Below are 13868 nucleotides of genomic sequence, written 5' to 3'. Positions count from 1 at the left end.
TTCATCTATTGTTGGAATCGGACATGGAGATACAATAGATGAAGAGTCCGAAAAAGGACCAAGGCAAGATAACTATAAGACAACTAGTCTCATGCAATCAACATTGAAAAGTTTCCTTGATTATGGTATAAAAAACCCATATTTCACAATGCATTCTGGTTTATGTATTTTTTTTATTATTAATCATTGGTTTGCCATTAGTAAAAGTTATCTAGTTCTAGTTTCTTTGTTATAGAATTTATCTAACATATTGTGATATGAGGCTCTCAAGTTCATGATCAATTATGAATGAGTGTGTGATGCATAGTGACAAATAACGGCACATCAGCGGTGATCAGTAATGGCAAGTTAGTCAAAAGAGCAAATGTGATAATTAGTTAGATTAGCAAGACAACATAAAGGTGGTTAATTCATTGAGACTGAGATGGATATGGTGATTCATTCGACATTGTAATAAAGAAGTTTGGTAATGTTTACCCTCTTTCAGAGAAATTTGCCACAATGGAGTGATGGACTCTACTAGTTTATAGAGAAGTCTAGTAAAGAACAACTTATGGTTGAAGGCCGAGAAGTTGATATAAGCAGTGGCGGATCCAGGAAATTTTCTCACAGGGGTCGGAAATTTTTTGGGTCAATACTCATTTATATATAAAAAAAATTTCGTTTCCAGTTCAGCTATACGGGTCGGTTAAATCGGTATATAACTTTTTGGTCCAGTTCAGTCGTTCCGGTCGGGTCGTATCATGTAGAAAATATATAAAATATAATTCCTACTTAGATAAACGTATATAAAAGTTATATTTTTTTTGTTTGATATTTAGCCATTTGACCGATTTTAAGTTGTTAACTCTAGGCACCGCTCAATATTCGTTTTAAGGTTTTTGTATGGAGGTAAGTTATGAAAAATACATATAAATCTAATAAATAGAAAAGCTGTTAATAAAATTAAATAAAATGTAAATAATAAAAAACCAAAAAATTTATGTCCCTAGGTTAACTCGATCAGTATAATAAAGAATTTATATAGTTGGAGTTACTATTTTATTATTTAGTTTTGCACAATAAAGATATCTAAATATACAATAAATTAAATGAAACTTTGTTAACTTTTTGACTGGGCCAAAACAATTTTTAAAAAGCCCATGTAACTCAAAATCAATTAGGGCAGTGCAGGTCGTGTGTGTTTCACTTTCTATTTCATCTTCCAAATAACATAATGAAACCACCGTTGCACCGGTTGGAGGAAAATTTTCTGGCCATACTACCTTTTTTTCTTCTACTTTTCTTTCTATCACCCATCAGGTTTTAAAATTTCACAGGTATCGGTGACTAAATTTCACAGGGGTCGGTTCGAATTATAACACTATAACAGTACTAATTATTATTTTTTCACAGGGGTCGGCCGACCCCCGTGCGATATGGGTAGCTCCGCCCCTGGATATAAGGTTGAGAGAAAATTATCACACTTGACTCTACTAGTATATTAACATTCATTTGAACCACTATCTTGCGCTCATATAGTAATATATATATATATATATATATATATATATATATATATATATATTTGACATTAAACTCTTTATTTATCATAAGAAATATTTTCTTCACAAACAAAGAGTTTTTAGAAATTAAAAAAAAAACATATTCAAGCCAATAGATTCTTAAATCCTAATGACCTAAGATCATAGGTTGGGCATAATGGCTAGTCATTAGGGGTTCAAGAATGTATTGCGTAATGAGAGAGCGGGCCCTTACAAAAGATTTTACGTGTTAAAGTCATTTTCAAATTATTATGTGATTGTAAAATGTAACATCGTGAAAATTTCGAGTTCAAAGTATCAATTTTTCAAAGTCTAAGAACTAAAATTGTCAAATTCCAAAGTTGAGGGTTAATTATGAAAATTCTGATTTTTCAACCCATCGCGGTACGCGATGGATCATCTAAGAGACCCATCGCGGTACGCGATGGGCGCGGTATGCGATGGGACCCAGAAATTTGTATATAAATAGCGGCCAAGGGCAGCCTATTTCTGCACACCAAAACCTGCTCCCACCTCTCTCTACTCTCTCTCTAGAATATATAAACGATTTACCTCGATAAGCGTGCCACGATCCTTCGTTTGTGTATAACATTTCCTTGAAGTACTTGCCAACCCTCTAGCCACACACAATCAAGAAGGTGTTGTTATAATGGCGAGGAATCTCGAGAGTCGTGTCCTCGAGTGTTGAAGATTTGGCATTCCTCGATAAACGTATCGAGTAAAGCGGCGTCGGAGTGCTGCTCAAGTCCCTAGAGTTTCTATACGCCACTAAGGTTAGGTGTAATAACAAATTCAATATAATTCAATATTATATTCAAGGCTTTGGCCTTAAGTCGAGGATATACTCGATACCTCGATAAAAGAAAAGAAAAGAAAACATAACAAAGAAACAAATGAAAGTTTGAGTGTTGAATATAGTGATAACATATATATGTGTGTAAGTATATATGTATATATTCTTTGTTATGAAAATATTATTTAAAGAATAAAGAGTATTCTTAAATAATAAAATATTACGTTTCTTGGAGAAGAAGAAACGTCGGGTTTTGAATATAAACTAAAGGTTTATAAATTTACTTTTAAACAAGAGGTTTTCAAGTAAATAAGAATTGAACTAGAGGTTCAATCGCGGATTGAGATATAAGACTAAAGGTCTTAAGCCGAATCGTGTATCCGACTAACAAATATTTATACTCGTACTATAGGTGCGAGATAAAGAAAGGGAAAGACCATTGGACGGTGAGTGAAGCCGATCCTAAAGAGATAAGGTGAATACGCCCCCAAACTTTTAAACTTGTTTTCAAAATGAGTCAACTTGTTATAAGAAATTGTTTACAAGGAACTATGTGTACCTAAAACCGTTATAACTATGTGTATAAACCTAGCCCTCAGGCTGTGGTATACATATGTCTGGATCCTTACATAGGTGGTACTATGCGATGTATGGGCATGATCGCACCACCCTTGGTCGTAGGACGCTCTCCTGCAGGGAGTACGACCTTATGTGTATATTTACGGGTACTTAATGAAGTCGAATGCTGCGGTGTTTGTGAGGTGACATAGTGTAGAGGCTCTAGTTTATAATGTGTTATTTGACTTTGTTATTCCTAAACCACGTTGGGCCGAGACAGGCGTAGTCTCGAGGGATAATAAAGTAAAAGAAGTTATTTTGCGTCAGCGTGTTTACCAGCATTCGTTGCTGACGTATTTTATTACATTTTGCAGGTGAACAAGATTAGCACTTGGAGTATCGAAGTGCTATTGATATATCCGATGGCTCGGATTTCTTTTGTAACTTAATATATAAACATGGTGGTTTGTAATTATTAAAAACATAAATATTTTGTAACTTAAGCGGGTGTTATAATCCCGTCTTTTGAATATATAAGTAAATTACACTTTCGATCCTTAAAGTTTTATAAGTCTTCCGCAAATAAACGTAACTCTGATTTATTTACAATTACGATACCAATTTATGGGTCACGCTCCTAGGCCTTAGATGGGGGTGTGACATAAAATAAGATTTATTAAGATGGCTCTTGACAACATTGATTCCAAGCTAGTGGACATGGTTATTACCTCGTGCATGTTGTTTGAGGTAACATGATAGACTCATGTGTTTCGCCAAAGGGTTGGGATCCAGTTGCAATAAAGGGTGATGAACCGTTCCGAGGGAGGGATCATGGCAAGATGCTAATGGAGAGTTGGGGATTGATCCAAGGTAAATTGGTCGTTGCGTGATGTGATCAAATGTTCGTTGACTGTCTATTCTGCCAATGAAAAATTAATCTTATAATTGTTATTGCGGGAATGAGCAATAATGCACGAAGTGTGCATGTTTTGATGGTGGGGGGAATGTGAGTGACTAAAAATTTAAAGATAGAGCGTCTAAAGGATTAAGGAAAGGGTAGTGCTTATACTTCTTGCGCCACACTAGTTTAGAGTTGGGGATTAAACCCTGAAAATTATTAAGTAAAGGAGTAGAATGACCAGTTTTTAGTTATTCAATGGCATACTGGGCTCACATATGAGTCTGCAATATCACGAACAATCAATGTTCATAAGTGATTGATAGAAATCAAAAGTAAAGTTCGGTCAAATGGGTCATTTCAAATTTTATGGTTAGATTTTAGTTATATTTGCTTTATTTATATTAAATGATCTAATTATGGAGTTGTAGATATGATTGATGATTGATAATTTTGGTTATGAGATTGCTTCGTCATTTTTCATTAATGTTAAGTAAAAAACCGGTATTCCCACTTGCGGGGTATTCCCACTTGTAGGACATTATGACACGTGTCTTCTCAATATTTCTTTCAAATTAAAGTAGAAATCTTAAATATGTATAGTTAACACAAAATACAATTCAATTTTGATATGATTTATGAGATTTATAAACCATATACCCTAAGGGGGTGTTTGGTACAGAGAAAAAGAATGGGAAGAAATGGAAATAGAAATGGGAGAGAAATTGAATTGGAGAGAAATAGAAATGGGTGGAGAATTGACAATCATTTCCTTTGTTTGGTACAATAGAGAAATGGGTGGAGAAACGGGAGCAGAGACGTGATTAGGGTTCCGCCTCGGCATCATCATGGTGGAGAAATGGTGGCTCAGAGACGCGTCGCAACACCGCGAACGGAGTAGAGCGTCATCATCATTGCCGCGCAACATCAACACCGCGATTTAGGGTTCCGCCTCGCAACACCGCCTCGCGATTTAGGGTTTCGTTTTGGCTCAGAGACGCGAACGGACGTGGCTGCGGCGTCGGCCGCCGTGCCGGACGTCGGCATCATCATCACCATCGCCGGTCGGAGCATCATCATCATCATACGCGAACGGAGTAGAGCAGAGACGCGATTTAGAAGCAGAGAGAATTCCATTTCTCTTCCAAATGGAGAGAATTGGATTTCTCTACTTTTTGCCTACACCCAATTCTCAGAGAAAACCAATTCTCCGCCCAATTCTCCCAAACAAGAGAAACCTAATTCTCCACCCTCAAATCTCTCTACCAAACACCCCCTAAGTCTCTGACCCCAAAAGTACAAACAAAAATTAAAGTTCAAAATTATACAAGTTTGAAAACTAAATAATGATCTAATCATAAGAGTACCAACAAGTATGTTGTATAATATCATTATCATATTCAGTTGGCTCGACTGAAAAAGAAATTGGAAAAAAAATACCTTAAAAGACTTTGGGCCTCTATTTTAGGCCTTCAATTGTTGGTGATTTGTATTTGGTTCTTCTTTTTTATCCCAACTTATCAACTCTCAGTATGTAGAACTACAATATTACATGTTGGAGTGTTATTTATCTTTGTGTATTTTTTTTCTTTGAATTTTACATAAATTGGACGTCCATATGTATACTCTTCATAAAAGATTAATCTTTTTGGTTGATGCATCGATTTAACGTTAACCCTTACAAATTATAATTATTAGTTATTTATACATGGAAATTCCATTTAGGTATTCACAATAGGTTTTCTAAGTTGTGTGAGCGTGTGTACTGTTTTTTTAGAGTGTGGCAATAGATGAATGAGAGATAAAATGCTATTGTCTATGAGTAAATTTGGAGAAACGTTATTCATACTTTATATTTTTTAATATTTGCTAAAAATTATTGTTAGTGGATGAGAGAGAAAATGTAATGATAAATGTCTAAAAAAATATTATTTAATTGAAAAGACAATGATTTTTATTGTAATTAACTAATTATAGATGGAAATAGATGACCTGTCGGGAATGCTTTTATTCATCAATCTTTAAATATTGTATCTTTTTAATTCTGTACTATTAATAGTGTACAGTTATTTATAATTTTAATAATTATAAAGGAATCAATTCATTATTTTTTAAACTAACTAATTTTTATTATTTATATTAAACGGTAAATTATGTAAAATATATAATTCCAGTTAACTATTCGGTTAGCACATGGGTCTCAAGCTAATTAAGGGAAAATTCCTAAAATAGCCCATTTATAGTTAATGTTTCCAAGTTTGTCCCCCCATAATTCAAGTTTCCAATTTTATCCCTTTGGTATCTCGTCGCCGACGACATGATAGCGAACACCGACGACATGATAGCGAACACCGACGATGCGTTACCGATGCGTTGTATAACATAGGGTTGACGATGCGTTATGTTGCTAACGTAGGGTAGCAGCGATGCGTTATCACTAACGTAGGGTCCCGACGTCATGTTATATAACCTAACATGTCGTTTCAGCGTTTTCACTAACGTAGGGTCCCGGCGTCATGTTATCACTAACGTAGGGTCCCGGCGTCATGTTATCACTAACGTAGGGTCCCGGCGTCATGTTAACATGTCGCGGCGACCTATTCCAGCCAACTTGTGCCACGTGTCGTTATCCTATTTGTTTCGGTAACGCATCGTCGGTGTTCGCTATCATGTCGTCGGTGTTCGTTATCATGTCGTCGACGATGAGATACGAAAGGGATAAAATTGGAAACTTGAATTATGAGGGATAAAATTGGAAACACAAACCATAAATGGGATATTTTAGGAATTTTCCCGCTAATTAATATATTAAGACCACACGTGCTATGTTGTAAATTTCATTTAATGAAAATAAGGAAGAAAAATACGAGCCATACAAAAAGTGACAAAGATATTCCAACACACTAATACTATAAATAGAGTTCAAAGAGAAGCTGCAACGACTATTAAATGGTTCATTTTATTATGCGGTTCATTTCAACAAGATGTGCCCTAAAAGTTGGCCACATGACTTCTCAACACCAATAAATTCCAATATGCTTCATCATAAAGAATAATCAACATTATTTGTTTCTTTAATAGCCTTTTGCATACTTATGACTCAGTGGCTCATTCGATCATCTCAATTTTTACTACCCGACAACTTTTATGTGCACTATTATCACATGTGCTTCATCATATATTAATATTCTTTCTATGAAGTTAACCTTCAAATGAAGCTAATTAAGCTAGGTTTAGTTTTTGATCGAACTACAAATAATTTTAATAGCCCATAACTTTGAGATTTCCATTAGCCTATGTGTAGTGGAGGGGCTAAGAAACGGGAGATTTGCGCCATGTAACGCCCAGTCAGCAAAGGGTAAGTTTTCGTTTTTTTGGGTGTAATGGTGTTGTAGCCCTATATATATATCACACTCACAAACATATATAAACACAAGCAGGCGAGAAATAGTTCGCCACACAAATCGCCCACGAGGGGGGGGGGGGTTGCGCCCCTACTCGCCCAACTTAGGATGGATGGTGTAGGCACAAAAAGGTGACCGTAAAGGCGTGATATCTTGCACCCCCCCCCCCCCCTTCGACTACCCAACAAACACTAGATGTTTAAAAGATTATGTTTAAAGTATTCACACAACTCAAACATATTTACATTTACGGAAGTAGAAAGATACATACCCTTGTTCTTATATCAAGCTTACAAATAGATTTATACATTAGTTATAATAACTTGTGTCTAAATAGCACTAATGAAATCACAAATACAAACACATAAGAATATAGTTTAAAAACTATATTCTTATTTATAGGCAATACACATTGACTAATGCAATGCTCCTAATTTGCGGTTCTTTAACATCACATAACATTTTACTAGTTATATCATTACACAAAACCAAGAGGATCTTTCTCTATAACATTTGCATCATTGCTCTTCATTCTTCTAAGTTTAAAAGAAGACACCGATTTGAAAGAAGACACGGATTGAACCGGTCTATCTGTATATCGAATAAAACTGTAGCATAGCACCCCTGATGTAGTCCCTATTACCGGACCGACAATATACACCCAAATGGCCTTAAAGTTGTTGCTAGCTATTGCAGGTCCAATGGAACGTGCTGGGTTCATCGATCCTCCTGATACCGGTCTAAAAGTTGCATAGACATTTTACATAATATATGTTATATTTATTATGAAGTAAATAGTATATAAAGTTATAATATTAATTAAAAGACTGGGTTTTGTTATTTAAAAAGGACTTGCGACACAACTTGTTACCTGTTTGCCCTCTGTTTTGATGTAAACACTTCATATAATTTGTTTAAAATTGTAATTTTAAAAAATAAAACTATTTATTAAAAAAAAAAATTGTACCCTGCCAAGATAGAAGTAATACAAACTGCTGATCCAACTGCTATACCTGCTAGCTCTCCTACCTACAAACACGTTAACGTTTATGTTTTCATTTCTGGTCGAATAATTTCTAATAACTTGTTTTCTAAATATATAAAACACGTTCTTACGGCTTTAGAATCTGTGGCCACCGCTGACGTGACAAACATCATACAAAAAGTAACTATGATCTCCATTATCAACGCTTGTAGGTCTGTCCCGGAAGGTGTTGTTGTCCCTAAATGTTTAACTTGTTCTAGCAACACTCGTAGGGCAAATGAAGCCGATATGGACCCCGTCAACTGTGCTGCGGCGTATATAGGAACCTGCATAGATTTAACCACTCAATTTAATTATTTAACTCATTTTTTATTTTTTTTAATAGAAATAAGTTCTGTGTCATGATCAAAATAAATAAAGGTGGTATGGAATGAAATTAACATAAAATTTCTGTCTGCATACTAATAAATAAGTTGAAATTGACCCATGCATATATGCATTAATATAGGAAATAATTGAATATAATGGAGAGTGCCAACTACTAGTAGGTCCTCAGGTGGCCCAGTCACATTCCTTATGGTTTAGAATGATTCAATGGCCTCAAGGACTCAAGGTCCCATCTTTGTCACTTTAACCACATAGTGCTAGCCTTTTGGTTTGATTTTCGAATGTATGGTGCCAACGCAGCGACGTGTACATATATGTGTGGTCTAGGCCCTAGGCGTACCTGAATCCAAGGAAAATGACCCACGGTTGCAAACGCAAGCGTGACGGCAGGGTTCATGTGAGCACCAGAAATATGTCCAACAGCATAGATCATAACAGTTACAATAAGCCCACCCGCAACTGAGGCTCCAAGCTGGGACACCTTGCGGTCATCACTTGTGGTAAGTGCCGCGGCTCCACATGTCACAAACACTAACAAGAATGTAGCCACCACTTCCGCTACCACCTGTTCACAAAACACAAAATCATTATATAGAATTATAGATAATATGACATGAATCATGCCGGAGGTCTCACCAGAAGCAGCCTCTCTATCCCCTATGGGATAGAGGTAAGACTGTCTACATCTTACCCTCCTCAGACCCTACCATAGTTTTGCTATTGGTGGGATATATTAATTACGGTGATTATGATGACATGAATCATGCATCATGCCATGCATCATGAAAATGGTATCTTATATCTTACCTTTCGTGAGAAACCGGGAGGGTAGTCAACTAGCGATAATATAGAGACTTTGAGCTGATGGATTTTCAGTGTTTCACTTGTGATGATGGGTAACTCATGCCCGCCACCATTCGGATGTATATCTGACATGATTACAAACGTAAAAAAATATATAACGAAATCGCGAAAAAAAAGGATCAAGAAAAGGGTATGTGGTGAGGGAGTGTTTATGATAGTTGTAGCTAGAAACTAAGACTACAAATTGATATCTTAAGTGCTCAAGGTTCTTCTACTTATATACAATTTTTGTAGCCTATCCATATAAGACCAACTATTGTTAACATGCATATTTTGCGGTAAAAGGTATATAACTTTTAAAATAAGATGAGGTTATGGGCCACATAAGTCATAACTAGTGATCAGAAATGACTCCACACTACCAACACACTTTGGCCCATTGACAGACCTAACAATAACACCCAACCCATTTCCTTTGAAAATTTTGCATTAGATTTATTGGATTTTAACAATCCATATTGAACAGTATTGTCTGATAATAATCCCTATTTATTTTATCGCCACTGACGGTCCCAAATTTAAAAAAGTTGACCCTCAGTGATCCACCGTTAAAAATGACTTAAAGGCGTTATACATTTTTCCGAATTTCAAACCAATGTTTTAGGGCTTTTGATCGTAAAGATGATACAAATCGATTGATGTAAAACTTATCTCAAAATGGTGATCCAAACGGCTTGATTTTTGTTAATTGTAAGATCGAACACTCGGGTTGAAGCATTATCTCGTTGTTTTGGAGCACCATTTTGAACTAAGTTTTACATCAATCGGTCTGCCCGTATCCTTCTTCCGATCAAAAGCCCTAAGACATTAGTTTAAAATTTGGAAAAAAATATAACACCGTTAAGTCCTATTTAACGGGGATCATTGGGGGTCAACTTTATTAAATTTGGGATCACCAGCGACGATAAAATGAATAAGGATTATTATCGGTCATTACCTTTTAATAAAATTTATTAAAATTCAATAAACTGCTTTTTGCATTACAATATTTTATTAACTTCTTTGAAAATTTTTTATTTGCATAGATTAAATTTGTTTATTTATTTTTTTGTTGGTGGACAAAACAAATGTGTTGGACAGACTAAAGACGGATTTTAAAGCTTATCAATAATACGGCATTCTTGTCTTCTGTGATATTACTATTTAATATTTAAATACAGGCTAATCATATAAAAAATCATTCTATTGTTTATGTTAATATACGAATCATATTGTTACAATAATACCGGAGATATTTAATTGCAACAAAGTGGAAGATCTTATCCAACATCTTACCGGAATACTCAATTGCAAACACCTTTTTTTTAAACTTTGAATACAATTATTTATATTTATATAATTAATATATATTTGATATTTTATGGGTCTTAATAACTGGCTCAATAAAGCGAAGATACGCCCAACATTGATCAGATGGCATGAACGGAAACGTATCCGAACCCAACAAGCTAATCTAAACTGTTTCGGACGGATATTCAGTTATGAGATCAGTTTTAAAAAAACTTTCAGGTTGGAGCATCACTATTATGTTACCCAAGTTTGTTACCCAAACCATACCCATAAATATATTTATTTTTATTTCCGTCTTCATGTATCCTTAGGTATTAGAGTAATCTACTTTTTTTGAACAGTGATTTTTTTTTAATTCTTGTTGTTGTCTGTGAGACTTGAATCCAATATCTCTTCTTTTCAAACCCAAGGTGTTTTAATAGAGTAATCTACTAATATACCTTCTTGATTAATAAAACTAAATGAAAACTAGAATAATAAGGAATGTATGTTGGGAATCACAACATATAATTTTTAACAAACTAAGATCATACATAGTCATAATTAGGTACACTCGGGCATTATACGTCATGCGGCACCTAGTCAGCTTTTGGGCATTTTGCAAAAAGTGGGTGTAATGGGAAAAAAAAGCCTCAAAACACCTCTCTCTCATCCCCCTCTCTCACAAAAGAACCCTAAAATTTGTGCCATATATGCGCTTTGTAGGAAACGCTTTGCCTAAAACGCCAACCCAAAAAGCCGGAGGGGGGGAGGGGGAGGGGAGGGGTGTGCCTTCGGCGTTTTAAGCCAAAAACGCCACAACTAGCAGGGACTACGAATGTTCTAATACACATATAAGAATTCAGAACCCAACATGTGTGTAAGGCCCCGTTACCGGTACCCTACATTTGGTGTTGGATTTACTCATAAGCATAGTTCTAAAAATCGAGTTGATTAAAACATTCGTGGAATATTAAAACATTACTTATAAATCCATAACTTATCTTAAAATAAACATTCTTGTCTTTCAAATATCATACATTAAACATAAACGTCTTAAGTCTTCAGATGCCAGACTCTTATTCTTCTGTCATGTGCCCTCGCTCAAGCCAACTGTCTCATTCTACTTACCTGCGTGCATACTAAAAGTCAGCTACGCTGAGTGAGTTCTAGTTAATCAGGTAATATACAATACTTTCACCTACTTATACATACGCATCCGAAGATACATATTATATTCTTAACCTGCTCATCTTTCTTTCGTACATATATAAATATATACATTCTTTCTTTCATTCTTTCTTTACATACTTTGCAACTAACAATACTTTGCATACTTATACATTTTAAAGAGCATTACGCCCTACTTCCTCGAGTATTATTAGGGCTCGGTCCCTTTTTATACCTTGAGTATTGTTAGGGCTCAGTCCATTTCTACCTTGAGTATTATTAGGGCTCAGTCCCTTTCTGCCTTGAGTATTATTAGGGCTCAGTCCCTTTCTTCTGTACCTGGCTATCTCTTACGTTCATTCATAAACATACGTACATATCATTCATACATTATACACAACATTATATCCATAATCATAACTTGCCAATACGTGCAATATCCGAAGATCGTTCACGCACTGACAAGCAATCATTCACATCTTTCACATAATACATATATGGCATACACTTATCTCTTAGGATAAGGGTATTAACTAATCACATCGAGTATGCACACAACCCAAAAACATAACAAGGAATGGGGCTAGAACTCACCTGAATGCGGTTACGTTCACCGTTAATAGTTATTCTCTTCTTGAGCTGTGCACGGCTAACTGTATAATGATTACATGTATTAATTAACTATTATTAATCATATCGTATTTCTATATTTATATAACCCACAACGAACGGGGGTCCGGGGGCAGCGCCCCTGGTAGCGGGGTTCTAGGGGCGGCAGCCCCTAGCGGGGTCCAAGGGGCAGAGCCCCTGGCTGGGGTTAAGCTGTCGTAATACATTTTCCATTAGGATTTTTAATCGTTAATGAATTTGCTCACATAAAAAGTTCAAGGGCTTCTCTGTAATATTCTTTTCTAGGTCCAGGGATTATTCTGTCATTTTATTAAACTTCTAGTTCGTTACCCAGTTCCTAACGAATTGGAGTTGGACCTTATGACGAACTGGTCCTTTTTAACGAATTGGACCTTAACGAATGACCCCTCTGTAACGAATTGGACCTTCTAGTTCGTTATCTCCTTTAACGATTGACTATAACGAATTGAGGTTAATTCATTATATTTTCCTTAACGAATCTGGATACGAACTAAGGCTAGTTCGTTATTCTTTCCTTAGCAAATCAACTTAACGAATCACCTCTAGTTCGTTAACTCTCCGTTAACGAATTAGGGTTAGGTCAGAGAATGTGTCACACCCCGACCAAAGGCGGAACATGCCGGGGTGCAACGTGATTTGACAAATACACAAGACACTATTTAAAGTGACAATATTTAATCAACTCATTTTATTTCAACAAATCAATAAACAACACATCTCGTCCACACAAACAAGTTGAATACAAGTAGCAATTATGTTGTTCGTTTTACTAATATCCTAACAGTCTTGGTAACGTTTTCATCAAGTCCTCGAGTCAACAAAAGTCAAACCTGTAACATTTCATAAAATAAAGTTTGTCAACACAAAGGTTGGTGAGCAATTCATAAGTTTGAGCATATAAGTATATAGTAATAAAAGCCACAAAAACTTGTATACAAACGATAAATAAAAGCAACAACTTGGCTAAATTGACAATCACTAATAGAATTACGTTAGCGCCACCTAGCTACAAGGGGTTGCCAAGTAGTCTAGGATTTAATAGAATATCGTTAATTGCATTACGTTAACGACACCTTGCTACAAGGGGATGCCAAGTAGTCTAGGATTTATAGATTCAACCAACCGAAAGCGATAAACACATAGACATATAGCATAGAACACCAAATCAAGCAAGTATTTAAGTAATGTATACAATCACGTTTGTGGGTTTAAGATTCAAGTAAATAAAGCATTTAGTTTGATAAGTATGAAATGTCACCCCAACACGGAAGATGGAAAAAAGGGTATGAAAGTACTCACCTCGATTGATGAATTGAGAAACTAATAAGTGATCGACAAATAGAAA

At 35.6% G+C, this 13868-nt stretch overlaps 1 protein-coding gene across 1 annotated transcript; it reads right to left on the bottom strand.

Moving 5' to 3' along the window:
- Positions 1-7567: 7567 nt before the first annotated feature.
- LOC143569336 (aquaporin NIP2-3-like) lies at positions 7568-9629 on the bottom strand. The gene is made up of 5 exons (XM_077055282.1): positions 9377-9629; positions 8910-9134; positions 8314-8508; positions 8165-8226; positions 7568-7937 (listed from the first exon to the last, which is right to left on the bottom strand). The coding sequence occupies exons 1-5, from the start codon at positions 9503-9505 to the stop codon at positions 7676-7678; spliced, it is 873 nt and encodes a 290-aa protein (XP_076911397.1). The 5' UTR covers positions 9506-9629; the 3' UTR covers positions 7568-7675.
- Positions 9630-13868: the final 4239 nt, after the last annotated feature.

This window comes from Bidens hawaiensis, unplaced genomic scaffold (assembly GCF_021521415.1).
Source record: "Bidens hawaiensis isolate Kalapana, Puna unplaced genomic scaffold, B.hawaiensis_p1.1 tig00024458_1, whole genome shotgun sequence".
Taxonomy (NCBI): Eukaryota; Viridiplantae; Streptophyta; class Magnoliopsida; order Asterales; family Asteraceae; genus Bidens; species Bidens hawaiensis.
The sequence above is the reverse complement of the archived record's forward strand: the minus strand, read 5'-3'. Positions and strand labels throughout refer to the sequence as shown.